At 56.2% G+C, this 21,416-nt stretch overlaps 1 protein-coding gene across 6 annotated transcripts; it reads left to right on the top strand.

The window, feature by feature from the left end:
- The first annotated feature begins 471 nt into the window (after positions 1-471).
- NID2 (nidogen 2) lies at positions 472-21,193 on the top strand. 6 transcript variants are annotated; one of them, XM_071426094.1, is made up of 22 exons: positions 472-887; positions 1,556-1,864; positions 5,716-5,948; positions 6,164-6,513; positions 7,116-7,265; positions 7,345-7,590; positions 7,791-7,991; positions 8,111-8,329; positions 9,290-9,433; positions 10,098-10,226; positions 10,308-10,451; positions 10,532-10,651; positions 10,827-11,057; positions 11,714-11,950; positions 12,045-12,266; positions 12,365-12,534; positions 13,570-13,699; positions 15,234-15,405; positions 18,743-18,900; positions 19,455-19,578; positions 20,218-20,330; positions 20,434-21,193. In XM_071426094.1, the coding sequence occupies exons 1-22, from the start codon at positions 699-701 to the stop codon at positions 20,442-20,444; spliced, it is 4,002 nt and encodes a 1,333-aa protein (XP_071282195.1). In that variant the 5' UTR covers positions 472-698; the 3' UTR covers positions 20,445-21,193. The 6 variants fall into 6 exon arrangements, with proteins under 6 accessions (XP_071282195.1, XP_071282194.1, XP_071282193.1 ...); XM_071426093.1 differs by having other exon boundaries at positions 15,231-15,405; XM_071426092.1 differs by having other exon boundaries at positions 10,824-11,057.
- The last annotated feature ends 223 nt before the right edge of the window (positions 21,194-21,416 follow it).

The following is a 21,416-nucleotide window of genomic DNA, read 5'->3' as shown; positions in this document are numbered from 1 at the left end:
AGGATCACGTTCCCTCCCGCCTCGGGGGAGCAGGATCCGAGCGGGGAGCGGCCGCAGCCTCCCGCCCAAGCCGCGACCCCGGCCCCGACCCCGGCTGGACGCGGGGGCGTTGGGGCGACCCGGGGGGAATGGGAGGCTCCAAGAGGGGGGTCTCTAAGAAGGGGGGTCTCTAAGAGGGGGGGTCTCCAAGATGGGGGTCTCCAAGAAGGAGGGGCTCCAAGATGGGGGGCTTCAAAAGGGAGGGTCTCCAAGATGAGGGGCTCGAAGACGGGGAGTCTCCAAAATGTGGGGCTCCAAGGGGGGGGGGGGGGTCCAAGATGGGGGGCTCGAAGAGGGGGGGGTCTCCAAGATGGGGGCTCCAAGAGGGGGTGACTCCAAGATGGGGGCTCCAAGAGGGGGGGTTCTCCAAGATGGGGGCTCCAAGAGGGGATCCCCCCTCATTCCTGGGATGTCCCCTCGGGACATCGCCCCTGCCGGGATGCCGGTACCGGGGAGGGGGGTGGGGGCTTCCACCCTGGACGGATTTTGGGTAAGATCTGATTGGCCCAGGCCGGGGCCGGCCGCCGCTGGGCCCCGCCCCTCGGGCTGCTCCCTGTCCCGCCCCGCGGGGCCGGGGTCGCCCCGTCCGCTCCGTCCGGCTCCGCTCGGCTCCTCCCGCTCGGCTTCTCCCGCTCGGGGCTCCCGTGGCCGCCGCGGGGATGCGGGCGGTGGCGGCGCTGCTGGCGGCGGTGCTGGCGCTGGGGGCGGCCCTGCCCCGCCCGGGGCTGCTCCCGCACGGCCCGGCCCGCGGCGATGCCCGGCTCCGGCCCGGGGACGACGAGAGCTCTCCGGGGCTGCTGCTCCGCCGCGCCCTGCGCCTCTACGGCCGCACCGCCCGCCGCCTCTACGTGAGTGCCGCTGGCCCCGCTGCCTTCCCTGCCCTGCCCTGCTTCCCCCCGGCCGCTCTTACTCCCCACCCTGCTTCCTCCTCTCCATCATCTCCCTCTGTCCCTCCATCTTCACTCTGTTCCGTCTCTCCATCCTGTGTCCCTCTCTCCATCCAGCCCTGTCTGTCTCCGTCTTCCCACTCTGCTCCCCTCAATCCCTCCTTCCCTCTAGCTTTTCACCCCTCCATCTTTCCATCTTTCCTCCTTCCTCCCCTGCCTTTACACCCCCTCCTCCTCCTTCTGCCCGCCCCTGTCCCTCCATGTGCACCTTCACTGTCCCGCCGCACGTGTTTTCCCCATCCATCCATCCATCCATCCATCCATCCATCCATCCATCCATCCATCCATCCATCCGTCCATTTCCCCCTTCCCGCGGTCTCCTGAGGAACAAGAGGGCTTTCTCCTCGGCTTTCTCGCCCGCAGCTGTTCCCCGGCTGCAGCTGGGATGGCCCCCGAGCCGCAGCTCCCTGGGGGATGCAGAAGCCCGAGGTCTTTGTTTTCTGCCCGGCCCGGATGGGGCCACGCGGCCTCGGGGCTCTCACTGCACCGAGCAGGGGGGGACAGGGCAAGGGGACAGCAGTGGTGACACCTCTGCAGCTCCTGAGCGTCCTGCACTGCTCTCCCCGCAGGTGGGGACCAACGGGGTCATCTCCAGCCAGGATTTCCCCAGGGAGACCCAGTACGTGGATGACGATTTCCCCACGGACTTCCCCGTCATCGCCCCCTTCCTGGCCGACCTGGACACCTCTGGGGACAGAGGGAACATTTACTACCGGCAGGATGATTCCAGGGACGTGCTGGAGCAGGCTCTGGGATACATCCAGGCCGGGTTTCCCCGCTCTGCTGCCACCTTCGTGCCCACCAATGCCTTCATTGCCACCTGGGAGGAGGTGGGCGCCTACCAGGAGCTCTCTCAGGACACCGAGCCCTCCACAAAGGTGAGGCCCAGGGGCTGAGCTTGGTTCCCATCCTACACATCATGGGAGGATGAGTTTCTCTTGTGTGGCACCCAAAATCTCTTTCTGAGCAGCTGGGTGGTGGCTCCATCCATCCATCCATCCATCCATCCATCCATCCATCCTTGGGTGAGCACCAGGAGGAACATGGAGCTTTCCCCCTCTGCTCAGAGCTCTGGCAGGGGTGGGGCTGTTGGCCAGAAGAGGTTTAGAGGTTGCCTTCATGGCTGGAGGTGCTTGAGCAAGGACATGGAGTGACAGAACAAGGGAGAATGGCTGCACATGGCTTGGATCAGATGTTAGGAAGAAATTCTTGGCTGTGAGGGAAGGGACATCCTGGCACAGGGTGCCCAGAGCAGCTGTGGCTGCCCCTGGGTCCCTGGAAGTGTCCAAGGCCAGGCTGGACAGGGCTTGGAGCAGCCTGGGATGGTGGAAGGTGTCCCTGCCATGGCAGGGGTTGGAATGAGATGAGTTTTAAGATCTCAACCCAAACCATTCCATGATTCTGATTCTTTTCAGACAAAGCTTTCCAGTGCTGGTGGCTCTGGCTTTGCAGGGCAGAGGGTGGCTGGGGGCACCCTGGTTTAGGTCACCCATTGTGCTCCTGACCTTTACTGGTGGCTCGGGGTTGGCCCTTCCTCCTGCCCTGCGCTGACTGCGCTGCTGGTGAGCAACCAGCTCTGGAATTTCCACTGTGGGCTGATTTTGTGCCTGGAAAACAAGCTCAGAGGTGGTCTGCCAGCTCGGGGGGTGACCTGTGCTCTCCACCCACGGGGCTGATAAGGCTCCTGCGTGGGTGGACCTCCAGCACTGCCTGTCCCTGTCACATCAGGCTGATGACGTGCTGAGGAGGTGACAGCAACGCTCTGCCAGCTGCAGGGACTCCAACCAGCTGAAAAGGATGAGAAAAACTCTGGTGATGGACACCCAGAGCTGGGTGAGGGGTGATGGGCTCTCCCCCAAAGCCCAGAAGCAGCCACCAGGTCCCCAAGGGCCACCAGGAGCCATGCAGGGCCCTTCAGCAGTGCCTCGCTGAGAGGGAAGCCAAGCAAGGCAAGAAGCTGAGGTTTGGAAGGAGACAAGGCACATTTTTTCCTCTCATTTAAAAGTTGGGAAAACAGCTGAAGAGATGCCATCAGGGGCCTCACAGCGACCTCGTGGCCATCGAAAACGCAGCCTCCTCTTCTTTTCTCTTCCCCGTTGTGGTTTTTTTCCCCCTCTGAGAAGTTTTGGATCATGCTTTAAAATGAAACTGGTCTTGTTTGGAAACGAGGAGCTCCAGGGAAAGCTCCTGAAATGCAGCTTGTGCCTGTGCTTTGCTGAGCTCCCCCTTCGCCAAAACTGCTAAAAATCTCCCCAAACACCACTTTTTTTTTTTCTTTTTTTTTTTTTCCCTTTCTTTTTTTCCCCTGACCAAATGTGGTGTTTATGGAAACGCTGCCCTCCTGCTGCTCAGAACCAGGACTGACTCCAAAACCTTTCCCCCTGCCCTGGAAAGTCACAGCTAGTCCCTTTTGAGCCCCAAAAAGTAGAAAATTGGGTTAAGATGGGGAGCAGAGGATCCCCAGACCCCTCTTTTCGGGGGTCCTGCCTGGGTGGGAGGTCTGGCAGTGCCGTGTCCCCTCCAACTCCTCGGGACACCCTCCTGGTCCCTGCAGTGACATTTTCCCGGGCTGCACAACGGGACAAGGCTGAGCCTGCTTCTCTAGGAGCAAAACTTGCCCTTTTGGGCTGGAATTTGCCCTTTGCAGCTCTTTGCTGGGGGCTTCCCCCCCCTCTCCTTCCCTTCACCCCACAGTGCCAGCACATCGATGTCACCCGGCGTGTCCCCCTGGCCACCCACCACCCCAGCCCTGCAGCTGCTGCTGCGATTCGGCTGCGTGGGGGAGGAATCCAGCCCCGGGGGGAGGGAGGGAGGGAGGGAAGGGGGGGTTATTCCACCCCCCTCCAGCTTTTTGGCCGCCTTTTCGGGGTCTCTGAATGCCCGAGTGTGTGACAGGCACAACAAGGCTCTTTATATCCCGCGGGGCCGCCGGGAAATCCAGCGATGCTCCGGGGGCCCTGCGCCCCAAAATCAGCGCGGGGGGAGCCCCCCAGCCTCCCTCCCTCTGCTCCAGGGGGTGAAACTGGGAATTCAATCACTTTTCCTTCGCTCGGGCGCCGTTCCCGGCGGGAAGGGCTGCTGCTCCCTGCTCGGAGCAGGAGCTCTGTGGGGTTGGTTTCTCCGTGGTTTTGGGAGATTGGGATGCTGGGTGGTTCAGCAGGGCTTGGCTGGGCATGAGCAGCCCCAGCTCCTGCTCTTCCCCAGGAGGTCTCTGCATGATCATGGAATGGTTTGGGTTGGAAGGGCCTTAAAGAACATCCAGTGCCACCCTGTGCTATGGAGCAGGAGCTCTGTGGGGTTGGTTTCTCCGTGGTTTTGGGAGATTGGGATGCCAGGTGTCTCAGCAGGGCCATGCAGGAGGAGCAGGAGCTCTGTGGGGTTGGTGTCTTGGTGGTTTTGGGGCGGGTGGGATGTCGTGGTGTTGGTTTCTCAGTGTTGTTGGAGATTGGGATGTTGAGGGGTTCACCAGGGAGGAGCAGGAGCTCTGTGGAGTTAGTTTCTCAGTGTTTTTGGGACATTGGGATGCCAGGTGGTTCAGGAGGAATGAGGCAGGAGGAGCAGGAGCTCAGTGGGGTTGGTTTTTGGGACATTGGGATGCCAGGTGGCTCAGCAGGGCTGTGCAGGAGGAGCAGGAGCTCAGTGGGGTTGGTGTCTCGGTGGTTTTGGGGCCGGTGGGATGTCATGGGGTTGGTTTCTCAGTGGTTTTGGGGCCGGTGGGATGTCATGGGGTTGGTTTCTCAGTGTTTTTGGGACATTGGGGTGCCGGGTGTCTCGGTGGGGCTGTGCTGGCTCCGGAGCTGCCCCGTCCGGGGGTGGTGGCCGTGGTGCCCCTGCCTGGCACAGCCCCAAGGCTCGCAGGGCTGGCAGGGCAGGCGGCCAGCCTGCCTATAGCGGGATGTATGGGAAGCTGGGATGTTTTTTCCGCAGGAAACCGAGCTAAAATTGTTCTCAGGGACGAGCGGGGGGTGTGGGTTTCCCTCTGGAGCAGGGGGTGTCGGTGGGAGGACAGGAGTGAGGGGCTCCCAGTGCAGGGGTTACATGGCCAGGGATGCTCCTGGGACAGCCTTGCACTGAGGGAGTGGCCTGGCTGTGCCATGGGCTCCTAGGAGGATGCTGAGCATCTTCCCAGGATGTGGCACTTGGGGTTTGGCTGGGCATGAGCAGCCCCAGCTCCTGCTCTTCCCCAGGAGGTCTGTGCATGATCATGGAATGGTTTGGGTTGGAAGGGCCTTAAAGAACATCCAGTGCCACCCTGTGCTATGGGCAGGGACACCTTCCACCATCCCAGGTGGCTCCAAGCCCTGTCCAGCCTGGCCTTGGGCACTTCCAGGGATCCAGGGGCAGCCACAGCTGCTCTGGCAATTCCAGCCCAGCCAGGAATTCCCAATTCCCAATCTCCCACCCATCCCTGCCCTCTGGCACTGGGAGCCATTCCCTGGCTCCTGTCCCTCCATGCCTTGTCCCCAGTCCCTCTCCAGCTCTCCTGGAGCCCCTTCAGGCCCTGCCAGGGGCTCTGAGCTCTCCCTGGAGCCTTCTCCTCTCCAGGGGAACATTCCCAGCTCTCCCAGCCTGGCTCCATGGAGGTGCTCTCTGTCTCAGGGCCCTTTTGGGGTGGTTGCAAGCTCCTGTGGTGTGTGTGGGGCCGCCTCTCACATCCCTGCTCCCCTTCCTTCACTCCTCTGCTGTGTTCCTGCCCCTCAGTGCCATCCCTCTGCTCTCCCTTTGGCAGCTCAACACCTTCCAGGCAGTCATAGCCTACAACGATGAGGACACCTACACCATCTTCCTGTACCCCGAGGGTGGCCTCCAGTTCCTGGGGACACGACCCAAGGAGTCCTACAACGTCCAGCTGGAGCTGCCAGCCAGGGTGGGCTTCAGCTGGGGGGACAGCGACGACCCCAAGAGGGACGGGCTCTTCCACAGCCTGGCCAGCAGCGAGCAGGCTCTGAGGAGCCTGGAGAGGTGGGTGGAACCTGGGGGGCTGTGGCTGTGGGCAGGGGGAGCAGGGTCACCTTCCCCAGGCCTGGAGCCTCTCAGAGCCTGGAAAAATTTGGGGAGTGACCTTGGCGTGCTGGGCTGCATCAGGGGCTGTACTGGGATCCTGGAGGGGTGGTGCCACCTTTGGGGTGGCTTTTCCAGCATGGCTGTGGTGATGTTCGTGTGTGCTGTGTCCACAGGGAGAGCAACACGGGAATCCCTGGCGTGTGGGTTTTCCACGTGGGCAGCACGGAGCACGTGGAGCCAGGGGGTGGCCAGGGAGCTGCTCCTGCTGTGCCTCAGAGCCCCCCTGAGCACCCCAACCCTGGCACTGCCAGCCACCCCCACCCTGTCTCCAGCCACACAGCCATGGCCCAGCGTCCCAGCCACGGTGGCCCGGTGCTCCTGGGCTTTGTCCCCGGCAGGAGGGACACCCAGGAGCCCAGAGGGGACGGTGGCACCGGGCAGAGCTTCTCTGCCAACCCCTCCTCCTACAGCTCGGGCCAGCACGGCGTGGGCGTGGAGGAGGACGTGCATTTCAACCCCGATGGTGAGCGGGGACAGCCCAGCAGGGACAATGACCCACTGGGGACAGTTACCCCTAAAAAAGGCCCCTGGCTGGAATTTCACCCCGTCCCAAGGGCTGGTGCAAGAGGAGGAGCTGCTCCTGCAAAGCTGCTGGCCTTGCAGCGCCTCCTCTCAGCCCATCCTGCTGCCAAGGGGCTGCTGGAGCCACACAGCCCTGCCTGCCAGCATGCCAAGGGGAAGGAGGGAGGTCTGGAGCTTGGGATGGGGTGGGAAGCTCAGGGGACAGGTCCCAGAATTGGCCTTGCCACCCTCCCCGCCACCGGGCCAGCTGTGGAGCCACCGTGGCACGTGCCCAGGGGAGCAGAGCCCTGTCCCCAGCCAACTGTCTCCCAAAAATACCGTCAGGAATTTGATCTCGTGCCCTCTGTCAGATCTGCCTGAAATCAGGCAGCAGGTTCCAAACCCTCCACCCCTCCTCTGCATCCCGGGTGACTCCCTTGGGAACCGCCCCTGCCAGCTGGCTCCTTCCCAGGCGCTGCTTTTGGTGCCAAGAGGGCAAAACACCCACGCCGTGTGAAGGGTGGCCTTGTCACCGTGTCCCCAAGCTTTTCCCCTTGTCCCCAGTGTTCACCTACAGCGCAGCCAGCAGGGAGACATGTGCCCAGCACCACGGGCAGTGCTCCCCTCACGCCTTCTGCACCGACTACGCCGCCGGCTTCTGCTGCCACTGCCGGGCCTCCTTCTACGGGAACGGGCGGCAGTGCCTGCCCGAAGGTACGCGGGGCGGGCGGCGGGCGCGGGCAGCCCCTGTGCCCGGCTGCCCGCTGCCAGGGGTGCCCATCTCCCCACCCAGGCGCCGTGCATCGCCTCAACGGGAAGGTGAGCGGGAGCCTGAGGGTGGGACGGGCGTCCGTCCGCTTCCAGGACGTGGATCTGCACGCCTACATCGTGGGCAGCGACGGCAGAGCCTACACGGCCATCAGCGGCGTGCCCCAGCCTGCTGCCCGTGCCCTGCTGCCCCTGCTGCCCCTCGGGGGGCTCTTTGCATGGCTCTTCGCCCTGGAGGAGCCTGGCTCTGAGAATGGCTTCAGCATCACTGGTGAGAGGGGATTTGGGAGGTGCTGTTGCTCCGAGGGGTGTGGCTGCTGCAGGGTGGGTGGGGGATCAGGGGTTCGGGGTGGCTCTGTGGTTTCTCCAGTCCCGCTCACCTCTCGCTGCCAGCCCTCCATGCTGGAGTAGCAGGGAAGGACGCTTTGGGGTTGTCCCTACAAATGGTGCCCATTCCCTTTTCCTGCCCAGGCGCTGAATTCACCCAGAGCCTGGAGGTGACATTTTACCCCGGTGGGGAGACGGTCCAGGTCACTCAGACAGCCGAGGGCCTGGGGCCGGACAATTATTTAAGCCTCAGGACACACATCCAGGGTGAGGTGCCATTCCTGCCAGAAAACGTCACCGTCCACATCACTCCCTACAAGGAGCTCTACTCCTACTCCAGCTCAGGTAGGACCTGTGCTCTCCTACCTTCAGTCCCCTACACACACACCCAAAAACATCCGAGCCACGTCCATGCTGACGCCATTTTCCCCACATCCCACGGGGCTCTCCGTGCCATCGGGCAGCCGTGACATCCTCGGGCCATCGGGAGTACGTGGTGGCCGCGGGCACTGCCAACCAGACCTTGTCCTACCGCCTGCGCCAGAACATCACCTTGGCAGGGTGCCCGCACGTGCGGCCGCCGGCGCGGCAGCGGCTCTCGGTGGCGCGCGCCTTCGCCCTCTTCGACAGCCATGAGCACGTCCTGCGCTACGCCCTGGCCGCCCGCATCGGCCCCGCACCAGGTGAGCGCCAGCACCCGCCCCCGGGTGCCAATCCGCGTGCCAACCCAGGGTGCCAGCCCCCAGCGGGGGTGCTGCTGTCTCCCAGTGCTGTGGTGTGCTGGCTTTGCCCAAAACCAGCCAAAAAGGAGGCGTTTTCCAAGCGGTTTGAGTGCAGCGCTGCTGGCACTGGGTGGCACGGCCATGGTTCCCTGCATGGGACAGTGGTGCTGCAGCACGTCGGGTGTAAGTGGGGGTGGTCACTGCCTGTGTCTCCCAGATCTTTTATTCCCCCCAACATCCCTGTGTGCCTGTAAGAGCATCACGGGATTGCACAGTCGGGACAGACGGAGACGAGAGATCTCTGAAGCCAGGTCATGGAACTTGTGGTTTATTGCAAAGGGCCTGGGTGCAGGGCCCTGCTGGAGCTGCCAGCCACAGCTCAGAGCAGGACTCAGAGAAGAGAGGGGTAGAGAGTATGAGAGGGTGAGAGTGTAAAAGAGGCAAGAGAGCCAAAGCATAAGAGAGTAAAAAAGGTAAGAGAGTAAAAGGCAAGAGCCAAGAGAGCAAGGTTCCCATTACAATACAATAAATCATCTTCTGTGTTGAATATTCCGATTCTCACTAACCAATCTAGTGCAATATACAAATCCTATAGCATTTCCATACAGCCTATAAAAATCACTACATTCCCACACTGTGTTACATTTTAAACCCTAAAACCTCCTCTTTGGACCCCTTCTGCCAAGCTAGCAGGGTCTGCTCTGACCCTTGGAGCTGTCTGCAAGCAGAGGGTATTGTTTGATCAAAAGGGGATCACCTTCAGCTGGCCACACCATTGTTTTCCAATTGTTCAGTAACTAAGGGATCTCAAAGCTTGCTTTCATTTCTCGCTTATAGTTTCTATATTCTCAAAATCTTTTGCCAGACAATCATATATTTATAAGGCTTTCCTGTTTCACCTTCCCCAACACGTGCCCACAGATGATGCTGAGAATCCCCGGGTGAGCCCGTGCCACGATGGCAGCCACACGTGCGAGGCCCCGGCGCGCTGCCAGCCCGGCGTGGGCACCGAGTACACGTGCGAGTGCATGGCCGGGTACCGCGGAGATGGACGGGGCTGCCGAGGTCAGCAGGGCTGGGGGGGAGCTGGGGGGCAGCTCTGGTGCCCACAGAGCCACAGGTCCCTGGGGAAGCGCTCCAGAAGCAGACAAAAAAGAGGAGGGAAAAAAAGGAGATACAGGAAAAAAGCAAAAGCAGTCGAAAAATAATTCCCATGTTTCATAAATCCAGCCGGCTTTGTTGTTGTTTTCCTATCACTCCAAGCTTTGCATTGCAAATTTATCTTCCAATTTTACAGTCCCTTTCCACAAGGAGCTGCCCAGTGCCAGTGAGTTGCACTGCACAGTGATGCTGGCAATGAATTCCAGGATCCTGCCTTTCAATAAGGAACAGGTTTCCCTCTCCTAAAATCCCAGGTTAAGTGACTAATCTGATCACTTAATTTCAGGAGAAGGAAACCAGGTTTTAAACCACAAATACTTGAGAACACTGGTGTGCCTTGAACAAACGCTTCTTTGTCACAACTATACACCAAAAGCGATCTTGTTCTTTTTTCCCTCCTATTTTGAGCTGATTAGAAAGTTAATTCCATAGTTGATTAAGTTTGGTGACAGACGTGGGATGGGCAGCATGGGGCAGGATATTCCCTGTCACACCACCAGCAGCCAGACCATGAGGATGGGGGTGTCCCACCACCACTGGGGTGCCCAGTGTCTCCTCCTTTCCCCAGATGTGGACGAGTGCAGCGAGGGCCTGAGCCAGTGCGGGCCCTTCTCCGTGTGCCTGAACGTGCCGGGCAGTTACCGCTGTGAGTGCCGCGGGGGGTACCAGCCGGCGGGGGACGGGCAGGCGTGCGTGCGTAAGTGCTGACCCCACCCGAGGTGTCCCCCACTCCTGTGCCCTACGGAGGGGCCTGAGCACCCCTCCCCTGTCCCCACAGCGCTGGCACCACCGAGCGACCCCTGCGAGGCCGGGCGGCACCGCTGTGCTCCGGGGGACCGGGCGCGGTGCCTGTCCCGCGGCGACGGCCGCGCCACCTGCGAGTGCCTCCCCGGCTACACCGGTGATGGCATCCACTGCTCGGGTAAGGCGGGCACGGGAGGGACCCCGCACTTGGCTGTCGGGGTGTCCCTGTCCCTGCTGATCCCATTTTCCCCTGCACAGATGTGGATGAGTGTGCTGAAAGCCCGTGTCACCCGGCTGCCGTCTGCTACAACAGCCCCGGCTCCTTCTCCTGCCGCTGCAGGCCCGGCTACGCGGGCGACGGCTTCCAGTGCACGATTGGTGAGGTGCCCGCTCAGCCCCACGCCCTCCCTGCCTGCCACAGCTTCCCCACTCAGCCCCGTGCCCTCCCTGCCTGGCACAGCTTCCCCAGCCCCATTCCCCACTCAGCCCCATGCCCTCTCTGCCTGGCACAGCTTCCCCAGCCTCACTGTCCCCTTTTCTGGCTTTCCAGCAGTGGAGGGGAACCCGCAGCGCCTCACGCCCTGCCAGCACGAGCGGATGTACCCACGGGAGGTGCCACCCCTGGGCGATGGCCACGTGCCCCAGTGTGACGAGCAGGGCCGGTACCGGCCCCTGCAGTGCCACAGCAGCTCTGGGCACTGCTGGTGTGTGGATGCTGCAGGGCAGGAGATCGCTGGCACCCGGACAGCACCGGGCACCACCCCACCACGCTGCGGGAGCCCAGGTCAGTGACACCCTCTGGGGCTGGGTCCTTGGGCATTTGGGTGGTGTCCCAATGGCTTCCCACTTTGGCCCACCTGCCAGCAGTGTGGGGACAATGAGGCCACAGTGAGGTGTGGGGAGCCATAAACTAAACAACTATAAATTTTAACTTGAGAAGTTTCACCTCACTCAGCATGAGGGAGAATTTCCCAATGCTGAGAGTGGCAGAGCCCTGGAAGAGCTGCCCAGGGATTGTGGAGTCTCCCTCTCTGGAGATATTCCAAACCCATCTGGACACATTCCTGTGTCACCTCCTCCAGGTGACCCTGCCTTGGCAGGGAGGTTGGACTGGAGGATCTCCAGAGGTCCCTTCCAACCCTAAGGACTCTGTGACCCTCTGCCCAACCACCCTTCCGGGGCTTCGCTGTGGGCAGGGTGCTGTCAAGTGGGTGCATTGAGGGGCTCCTGGGTGTTTAGGGTGCCCTGGCCCATTGGGTTACAGTGGCTGTGGCCATTGGGCCACCTCCTGTGTCAACTCATGTGGGGTGTCAAGGGGGCTGGAGTGGAGCAGCCCCAGCCCAAGGGGTACAGGTGATAAGTGATGCCAAGGTGCCAAGTGGCTCCAGAGGAGCTGGTGGCACCCCCTGAGCCCGGGCTGGGGGCGTTTGCTGCCAGCAGAGTCCATCCAGCAGCTGACGCCCTGCGAGCACGCGCGGATGTACCCACGGGAGGTGCCACCAGGGCCGTCCCCCGTGGGCGATGGCCACGTGCCCCAGTGTGACGAGCAGGGCCAGTACCGGCCCCTGCAGTGCCACAGCAGCTCCGGGCACTGCTGGTGCGTGGACGCCGCCGGGCAGGAGATCGCCGGCACCCGGACAGCGCCGGGCACCACCCCACCACGCTGCGGGAGCTCAGGTCAGTGATGCCCAGGGGGTGAGAGGGGCACACGGGGCTCTGCAAAGCCCCGAGTCCCCCCAGTAGCATGGTGACTGTCACCGTCCCTTTGCAGAGCCCACGGAGAGGCCCCCCAGCATGTGCGAGCGCTGGCGGCAGAGCCTGCTGGAGCACTACGGGGGCAGCCCCCGCGGGGACCAGTACGTGCCACAGTGTGACCCCAGCGGGGACTTCACCCCGCTGCAGTGCCACGGCGACAGCGGCTACTGCTGGTGTGTGGAGCAGAGCGGCAGGGAGATCCCGGGGACGCGCTCCGAGCCCGGCACCACCCCGCCCTGTAAGCGCCCCAAAGCCACCCTGGGCACCCGCAGCTCCCGGCGTGGAGCCGAGGGGGTGACACTGCCTGAGCCATCTGTGTGCCCTCTGACCTGCCAGGTCTGCCCAGCGTGGCCCCACCCAGCGTGCGGCCCGAGCCCCGGCCCGACGTGTCCCCACCAGCCTCGGGGACGTTCCTGCTCTACGCCCAGGGCCAGCAGATCGGATACCTGCCCCTGAACGGCACCCGGCTGCACAAGGAGGCGGCCAAGACCCTGCTCTCCCTGCATGTACGGTACCCTTGGGGTGGGCAGGGGGTGCAGCAGCACCCAGCGGGGTTGGGACAGGCTGAGGCTGCCACTCGGTGGTTTCACCTCTCTCTGAGAGTGCTTGTCAGGGTTTGAGGGGTCACCTCTTGGGGACGTTGGCTGTTGGCTGTGCTGGATGCCTTGGTGGCACTTTGGACAAGTGACAGGATGAGGGGGCTTGGCTTCCCAATAATGGGGGATATTGGGATGAAAATACTGACTGAGGGGTGGGGAGGCCCTGGCAGAGGGTGCCCAGAGAAACTGTGGCTGTCCCAACCCCTGGAAGTGTCCAAGACCTGGATGGAGCAGCCTGGAATAGTGGATGGTGTCCCTGCCCATGGCAGGGGTGGAACTGAATGTTCTTTAAGGTCCCTTTAACCCAAGCCATTCTGGGATTCTATGGATTCTATTTTCACCTCCCTCCAGCCATCCCCAGCAGAGAGAGAGGTCTCAGACAGGTCCCAGACCTGAGGCTGCTCACAAAGGTGCTCCCAGAGCTCCCCAGGGTTGGTTTCAGCCCAGACTTCCAGCTGCAGGGCCGCCCTTTTGTCCTTCCTTGGACTCCCCTTGGAGCGTGGCCACGTGCCTCTCCAGCCAGGCCAGACCAAGGCAGAGGAACGCTGAAATCTGGGCCAGGACCCTCCCTGCACCCTGGGGAAGTGAAGGACCTTGCCAAGTATTCCCTCTTGCCAAGTATTCCCTCTCCCCATCCTGAAGGTCATTCCCCAGGCTGGCTTCACTCTTGGAGCAGCCTCTCCTTCAGGCAAAGGGTTCAAATCCATCTGGCTGTGGGTGTGAGCTTACACCAGCTAGCCTAAAATCCTCTGCTGAGGGATTCAGCTGGGAGGGTGCAGTGGGAACAGAGCAGAGTTTTGCTGGGGAAATGGGATTTGAGTGTCATTCCCACTTTCAGCATGTCCCAGGTGGCTCTCAGTGCCATCTGATGGGCTGAGGTTTCTTCCTGAGCCTCCTGGCAGGATCTCACCCCGTTTTTCCATGCTCTCCTGACCCTGGCAGGGCTCCATCGTGGTGGGCATTGACTATGACTGCCGGGAGAGGATGATCTACTGGACTGACGTGGCCGGCCGGAGCATCAGCCGGGCGGGGCTGGAGCCGGGCTCTGAGCCAGAGACCATCATCAGCTCAGGTGGGCTCCTGTCCCCAGGGTTTATTAAAAAATGTGGATATTGATCTAGGACTGATATCCAACTGTGAGGGACAAAACCTCTCTAACAGTTTAACGTTAGAAAGTGTGTGTTTATTGTGGGATAGCTCCCAAATACACACCACAATTTACAGGTGATCACAGACCCCTTTTATCTGTACAAGGATTGAATACCCAAAATACAAATGCATATTCATAACTTGTGAGGTGTTTTACCAGGGGCAAGGATCTTTTGCACCTGGCTTGGTCTTTCTCTGCAAAGAGCTTTGTTATTTTGCCTTTTATTGAAACTTTTCTGTTTCCAACACTGCAACAGAAGCCATCCTGCTGATTTTATGCCTTCTAAGCTAGCTGAGCTATCCTGGGTGTGAAATAGATTTCCAAGAGCTTATGAGACCCGGCTTGAGGAGACCCATATTTCATGATTTACCCCAAGTGTTGAATTTGTGGGCATCCCCGACATGGGAAGAGATGAGAATCTTGTCTCCATGTTTCAGAAGGCTGATTTATTATTTTATGATATGTATTATATTAAAATAAAATTATATATTAAAACTTAAAACTATACTAAAGGAATAGAAGATAGGATTTCATCAGAAGGCTATCAAGGAATAGAAAGGAATGATAATAAAATCTTGTGACTGACCAGAGAGTCTGAGACAGCTGGACTTTGGCAATTAATTAAAAACAACCACGAGACCAATCACAGATGCACCTGTTCCATTCCACAGCAGCAGATAATCATTGTTTACATTTCATTTCTGAGGCCTCTCAGCTTCTCAGGAGAAAAGATCCTAACAAAAGGATTTTTCATAAAATATGTCCGTGACACCCAAGTTTGCTCCCTCCCCAGCTCCCTTTTGTTTAAATGTCTCGGGGCCTGAGGTGTCCTTGAGGAATTGTTGTATCTGACCAAGATGGAAAAACAGCAGCTCATACTGTATGTGCAGTTTAGAGTTTATATGTCGTTTATACACCAAAGAATTACAGGATTACAAGTATGTCGCAGACATCTTTTATGAAAAATCCTTTCCTTAGGATTTTTCCTCCTCAGAAGCTGAGAGGCCTCAGGAACAAAATGTAAACAATGATTATCTGCTGCTGTGGAATGCAACAGGTGGGTCTGTGATTGGCCCATGTTGGTTGTTTGTAATTAATGGCCAATCACAGCCCAGCTGGCTCAGACAGAGAGCCCGAGACAGAGCCTTTGTTATCATTCTTGGTTACTCTATTCTTAGCCAGCCTTCTGAGGAAATCCTTTCTTCTATTCTTTTAGTATAGTTTGAATGTAATATATATAATAAAATAATAAATCAAGCCTTCTGAAACATGGAGTCAGATCCTCGTCTCTTCCCTCAACCTGAGACCCCTGTGAACATAGTCACACAAGTATATGAAAAATTTAAAACCTAAAACCTTAAGGCATCACCATCCTCCACCTTTGGGCTGGCAATGCCTGAGGGCTCCCGGAGCAGCGTTTCCCCACCCTGAGCATTTCCCCACCATCTCCCAGCAGGGCTGATCAGCCCCGAGGGCCTGGCCGTGGACCACCTGCGCCGGGCCGTGTTCTGGACGGACAGCGGGCTGGACAGGATCGAGCGGGCACGGCTGGACGGCTCCGAGCGCCGCGTGCTCTTCGACAGCGACCTCGTCAACCCCCGCGCCATCGCCGTGGACCCCGTCCGAGGGTGAGCACCACAAATCCCCCACGGGGAGCTTGGGATTTGTCTTGGTTTCAAAAGCCGGGTGTTTGCTAAGGAAGGCAGGAGACTCCCCTGAAATGGAAAATGTAAAACCCCCCCTGTGACGGTGTTTGGAGGGATCTTAGGATGAGGGAAGAGACGAGGGTCTGACTCCATGTTTCAGAAGGCTTGATTTATTATTTTATAATATATATTATATCAAAACTATACTAAAAGAATAGAAGAAAGGATTTCATCAGAAGGCCAGCTAAGAATAGAAAAAGAAAGAATGAATAACAAAGGCTCTGTCTTGGACAGAGAGTCTGAGCCAGCTGACTGTGATTGGCCATTAATTAGAAACAACCACATGAGACCAATCAGAGATGCACCTGTTGCATTCCACAGCAGCAGATAATTATTGTTTACATTTCATTTCTGAGGCCTCTCAGCTTCTCAGGAGAAAAGATCCTAGAGAAAGGATTTTTCAGAAAATATCATGGCTACACCCCCCTTTTTCCAAATTGCTGTCAATTTTAAATTAAGGGGCTCTCAGGCAAAAAATATGGGAGGAAGGAATAACAATTCTTTAATAGGGTAGAAAATAAAAAGATAAGCAATGCAGTAAGCTAAGCCAACAGTGCCAGAGTCAGAACCCAGCCTGACACGCTGTGGGTCAGGGTGCTGGCACAGCCCCATTGGAATTGTGGCTCAGCCCTCCTGCAGTGCCAGGGGTGGCTCTGCTGGAGCAGGGATCCTGGAGAAGGGTGGAGTCTTCCTCTGCAGATCCAGGGGAAGGAGAGGCAGCTGCTGCTCCTCTGGGCAATCCAGTGGAGAAAGCTGTGCTGGTGTCTCAAAAACCTCTGGATTATATCCAGGGAGGAATGCTTGGCTCCTCCCTCTGGGCTCACATCTCCCAGTGGGATGCTGTAGTTCTTATCAGCCATGCAGGGACATTCCATGGCTGTTATCAGCAGGTGTCTCCCTGTGGTGGTGTTCATAGGGGTCTCAGGATGAGGGAAGAGATGAGAATCTTGACTCCATGTTTCAGAAGGCTGATTTATTATTTTATGATATATATTATATTAAAAGAAAATGATATATTAAAACTATACTAAAAGAATAGAAGAAAGGATTTCATCAGAAGGCTATCAAGGAATAGAAAGGAATGATAATAAAATCTTGTGACTGACTAGAGAGTTTGAGACAGCTGGACTTTGATTGGCCATTAATTAAAAACAACTACATGATACCAATCAAAAATGCACTTGTTACATTTTACAGCAGCAGATAATTACTGTTCACATTTAGTTTCTAAAGTCTCTCAGCTTCTCAAGAGAATTATCTTAGCAAAAAGATTTTTAATAAAATATGTCTGTGACATCTCCCCAGTTGTGGAAGGGATAAGGAAAACTGCCTACTGAACAGGAGACAAATGCCATACAGATGGCAAATAGAAAACAATTTGCTTGACAATCCAGGACAAAGGTGTAGAACTTGGCCATGCCAAAGCTCCTGTGGACACCCTGGGGGGACATTCCCTGGTTTTGGGGGACACAAGAAGTGATGTGACCTCCAGCTGGGGTTTGGGGTATCCCCAGCTGGCTGTGGCTGCTCCGGTAGCACAGCCTTGTTCAGCACAGCCGGCCTGGGCTCCCAGGCAGTTCCCAACCGTAGCAAGCTCAGCTCTCAGTGAGATCAGCTCTTTAGTGGTTATCAGCTCATTTTGATTTCAGCTCTTTGGCTTGCTAAGAGCCTTTGGCAGATGCAGGGGGAGAGAGGAGAAGGCTGTGTGAGGTTCCACAGCGATGTCTTTATTTGCAGCCTCTGTGAAAGTCTCAGGGACAGCTCTTCTGCCGAGCTGGGCAAAAGTAGCTCTTTATGTAGGGTACAGGAGTTTTAGGAATTGTCCAATAGTAAGGGTCGAGGAGAAAGTGACCTATACTCTTACAGAGAGATGAGCAAGGGTCTGAAAGCAGAAAAAGGGGCTTCTTAGGCCCAGTCATCATGAATAGGCATCTCCTATCTTGGGCTGCTGAATGCCAGGGAGGCCTTGCAGGCCCTGTGCCTGCCACACTGAAGCTTCCCTCAAAAAGCTGTTAGACCCCATTGGCTCCTTCCCCCGTTCCTACATCTGTTCCTCTGTCCCTGAGCTGCTCCTCCTGTGGGGATACCAGTTGTGAGTTTTTCTGGGTCTGGATTGAAGGCACTTGAGACAGTAATTTGTGTTCAGACTCAGTTGTTTATTATTTCTTATCAGTAAAACAGTCTCACTGCTGTGAGTTCAGCAGATTTTCATTGGAAGGCACAAAATGGCCAACAATCTCTTGGTACAAGGTCTTTTAAGACTAAACCATCCAATTAAGAGCTGACACCTAGATTATTTTCCCTTTTAACCCAATAACTGATCCCAAAGGGCTGCAATGGGGACTTTTCTGCCCAATTACAAAATGCCACCCAAACCCATGAAGAAGAAGGAAGAAGCAGCATGAAGAAGAAACCCAGGACCACACCCTGTGCCCTCCATCTTGCTGCCATCCACAACACACTAAAAACCCCAAAACCTCAATTTCTCACCCAGTGATACACCCACACTGCTCTCCATAATCTATTTCACACTTTTGCGGGTTCCAGTCTATCTTGAAGTCAGGAAAACTTTCTCCATGAATGAGGGTCAAAGTCAGAGCTGCCCTGGCGGTCAGGGCACTCCAGAGCAGACAGAGAAATATTCCTGGTGCCCTGGGTTTGCACATCCTCCCTACTCCCTGACTGGCCCTCATCTTTGTACTGCCCTGAGAGCAGGGTCACCCCCCAGGCCCCTGGGCAGAGAGAAGCTCAGACTCTCCATGTGTGGTTGCTGGGGCAGGATCATCTCACCACGGGGCTGAATTAAACATCTGTGGATGTTATGCAAAATTCCTTTTTGCTTCCTTACCCCAGACTACACTAGCAGCAATTCAGCCTGCTACAGGCCCCATCCTGACCTTGTCCTGCAGGAGGGATTGGCTCTGCTCCCCAGCCCCTCTTTTTATTGAATTATTCGAGATCTGGCTAAAACTGCTGTTTCAGTATCAGGATGTAGATTATTTTGAAGAGCTGTGCCCCCAGGGTGCTGTTGGGATACAAAATGTGCTGCTTCTCAGGCTCGCCCTCGTTGAGGAGCCGCGGTTCGGGTCGTAAACATGTCTGATATCGTTCTGCTTTGTTTGGAGAGGTTTTTTTCCTAATCAAATAAAGATGGTTCAGGCACTGATAAGGGAAAAACCAGGCCTTGCTCCTGGCAAGAACCAGGATAATCTCCCACCACTCCTTACTGTTGTGCCCTGTTTGTGCATTATTTCCCAAGCAACCTTTACTGGACGGACTGGAATCGCGAAGCTCCCAAAATCGAAACTTCCACTGTCAATGGAGCCAACAGGAGGGTTCTGGTGCACACAGACATTGGTTTGCCCAATGGCCTGACTTTTGACCCCTTCTCCAAGCTGCTGTGCTGGGCAGATGCAGGTAATGTCCCCAAGGATAGATCAGAGAAGGTCACAGTGAGCCTCAGGGGAAAATCCTGGGTGTCTTCAGCCCAGTGCTACCTGTGAGCTCCAGTGTTGTGCCTGTCGAGGTTTAAACTGGATTTTAAGAAATATTTCTTCGTGGAAAATGTTGTTGCTCAGAGCAGTGCTGAGTCCTTGGCCCTGGAAGGGTTTAAAAGCCATGTGGATGTGGCACGTGGGGACAGGGAGCAGTGGTGGCCTTGGCAGTGCTGGGAATAGCTGGACTTGGTCTTAGGGAGTTTTTCCGACCCTGAATTTTATGATTCTACATCTTCAGGCTGAAAAGCTGTTTCCAAATGTAATCAATCAGGAAAAGGCTCTTCCCCCAGAGGGTAATGGCACTGCCCAGGCTCCCCAGGGAATGGGCACAGCCCCAAGGCTGCCAGAGCTCCAGGAGCTGCCAGGGATGCCCAGGGTGGGAGTGCTGGGGTGTCCTGTGATTCTCATGAAATACAAAGAACATATTTGGTGTGGCATTTCCAGGGGGATGAGGAATATTTTGTGTTGGAACAGGTACCAAGCACCTGGAATGCACATTCCCAGACGGCACCGGCCGGCGCGTCATCCAGAGCAACCTCAACTACCCCTTCAGCATCGTCAGCTACGCCAACCACTTCTACCACACAGACTGGAGACGGTGAGCAGGGAAAATCCCAGCCCCTGCACGCCTGGGAATGCTCAGCTCCCCTCCCTGAGAGGAATTCCAGCCTGCTCCCAAATCCTGGAGCCTCCCCAGAGCTCTCCTGAGTCTCTGAGCGTGGCTTCAGCAGCACCTGCTTGTAAATCTCAGCACGGAGGAGTTGTTTAGACACAAGCCCAGCTCCCTGGGAGGGACAGAAACAGTGGTTTGGGGTGTTTTTTTTAAAACTGAAACTTGGCTGAAGTCTCTGGATGTAGATGAGGTCCAAGGAAAGATCCTGTCCTCAGCCGTTCCCTTCAGCAGCTGGAACTTGCCTCTCTTCCCACTCCAGCTGGAAGCTCTCACAGCTCCCATCCAGTCTGAGGTTACAACAAACACTTAAGGGCTTGCCACGCTTGGAGGAGACTCTCAGGGAGATAATCTCTCCTTGGAAGGCTCTTTTCTGTGGCTGCATCACCACAGAGAAATGCACTGACTGAGCTGGAGGAGGATTTTACGGGGCAAATTTCTTTCCACTTGTCCTGCAGGTGTTCAGAGCAAGCTTTTCAGCTGTCCGTTCTTAAACACACATCAATAGGGGAAAAAACCCCAAGTTTCATAGGTGAATAAAACACTTCTTCCCCTTTTTTTCACCAGGGATGGGGTGATAGCTGTAAATAAAGAAACAGGCTCCTTCACTGATGAGTATCTCCCAGAGCAGCGATCCCACCTCTATGGAATCACAGCAGTTTATCCCTACTGCCCTGGAGGTAAAAACCCACCCCAACCCCATCCCCTTCTGAATTCTGATGGCTGCTGGGGGCCTGAAAAATCTCTACTTCACACTAAAAAAATCTCCATTTCTCCCCACAGCCAGGAAATAGTGACTCCATTTTCAAGGAAACAAGGATCTTTGCATCCAGAGGGATTTCAGACCCAGAGAACTGTTGCTGCATACAAGGGGGGAGAAGTCCCTCTCCAAGGCCAATGAAGTGCCCTGCTTTCCTGCAAAAGATTTTCAAGTATTTTTTATAGTTATACCTCAAGACTTTACTACTGTATTTTTTTACCAAATGGAAAATGTGGAGATATCACCAAAAAAAAAAAAAAATCCTGGGAAGCTCAAGCCATGACTCGAACTCTTGCTCATGCAAGATTTAAAATGTAGCTTTTTTTTTACTACAATGTTTTATTTTATTGGAAGAAGAATGGATTCATTTGTCATAGTTTTGACAATCTGACCAAGAGGTCCTTTTATCCAAAAATAAGAAATTAAGTGCCTATGGGAAGCTATGGATGCAGTAAATTACTGGGTCTAATTAACAAACAGCCCTGAAGACAGAGATTGTGTGTGCTCCAAAATCCTGCAGAACAGGGATGGGATGTGGCAAAGGCATTGAAGATTTTCCAGAGGATGATTCTGTGTTTTCACCACTGCCTCCATGCATGTCTTTTAGTATTTATATTAGAAGAATATGCTAGAATTGATCTGTTCATGCTTGTTGGGTCTTCCAAGTGCCTTCCTAGACCTACCCAGTGTAGACCAATACATGTTCAGAAATACCAGTTACGTTGTAATGCTTCACTTTTTCTAAGTTACTTCAATAATTGAATTAAAAAAGGTTGGTTTTAAGTTGCCCTTTGGATTCAGTTTTTCACTATTTTAGTTGTAAGGGAATATTTCAGCGTGGGGAAGCAGCAAGCAAGCCAGGAGCAAGCTGTTCCTAGGGCAAGACCTCAGGAAAAGAAGATTTTATGTAACATTCCCCTTCACACAAAGCCAAACACAATGAAAAAGAGACACACACACACACACACACACAAAAGTCCTATTTGCCAACTCAGAGCTCACCAGA

The sequence above is a fragment of the Agelaius tricolor genome, unplaced genomic scaffold, assembly GCF_023055355.1.
Source record: "Agelaius tricolor isolate 1412-34295 unplaced genomic scaffold, bAgeTri1.0.p SCAF_5, whole genome shotgun sequence".
Lineage (NCBI taxonomy): Eukaryota > Metazoa > Chordata > Aves > Passeriformes > Icteridae > Agelaius > Agelaius tricolor.
Note: the sequence above shows the minus strand (reverse complement) of the source record. Positions and strands in the feature narration are given on the sequence as shown.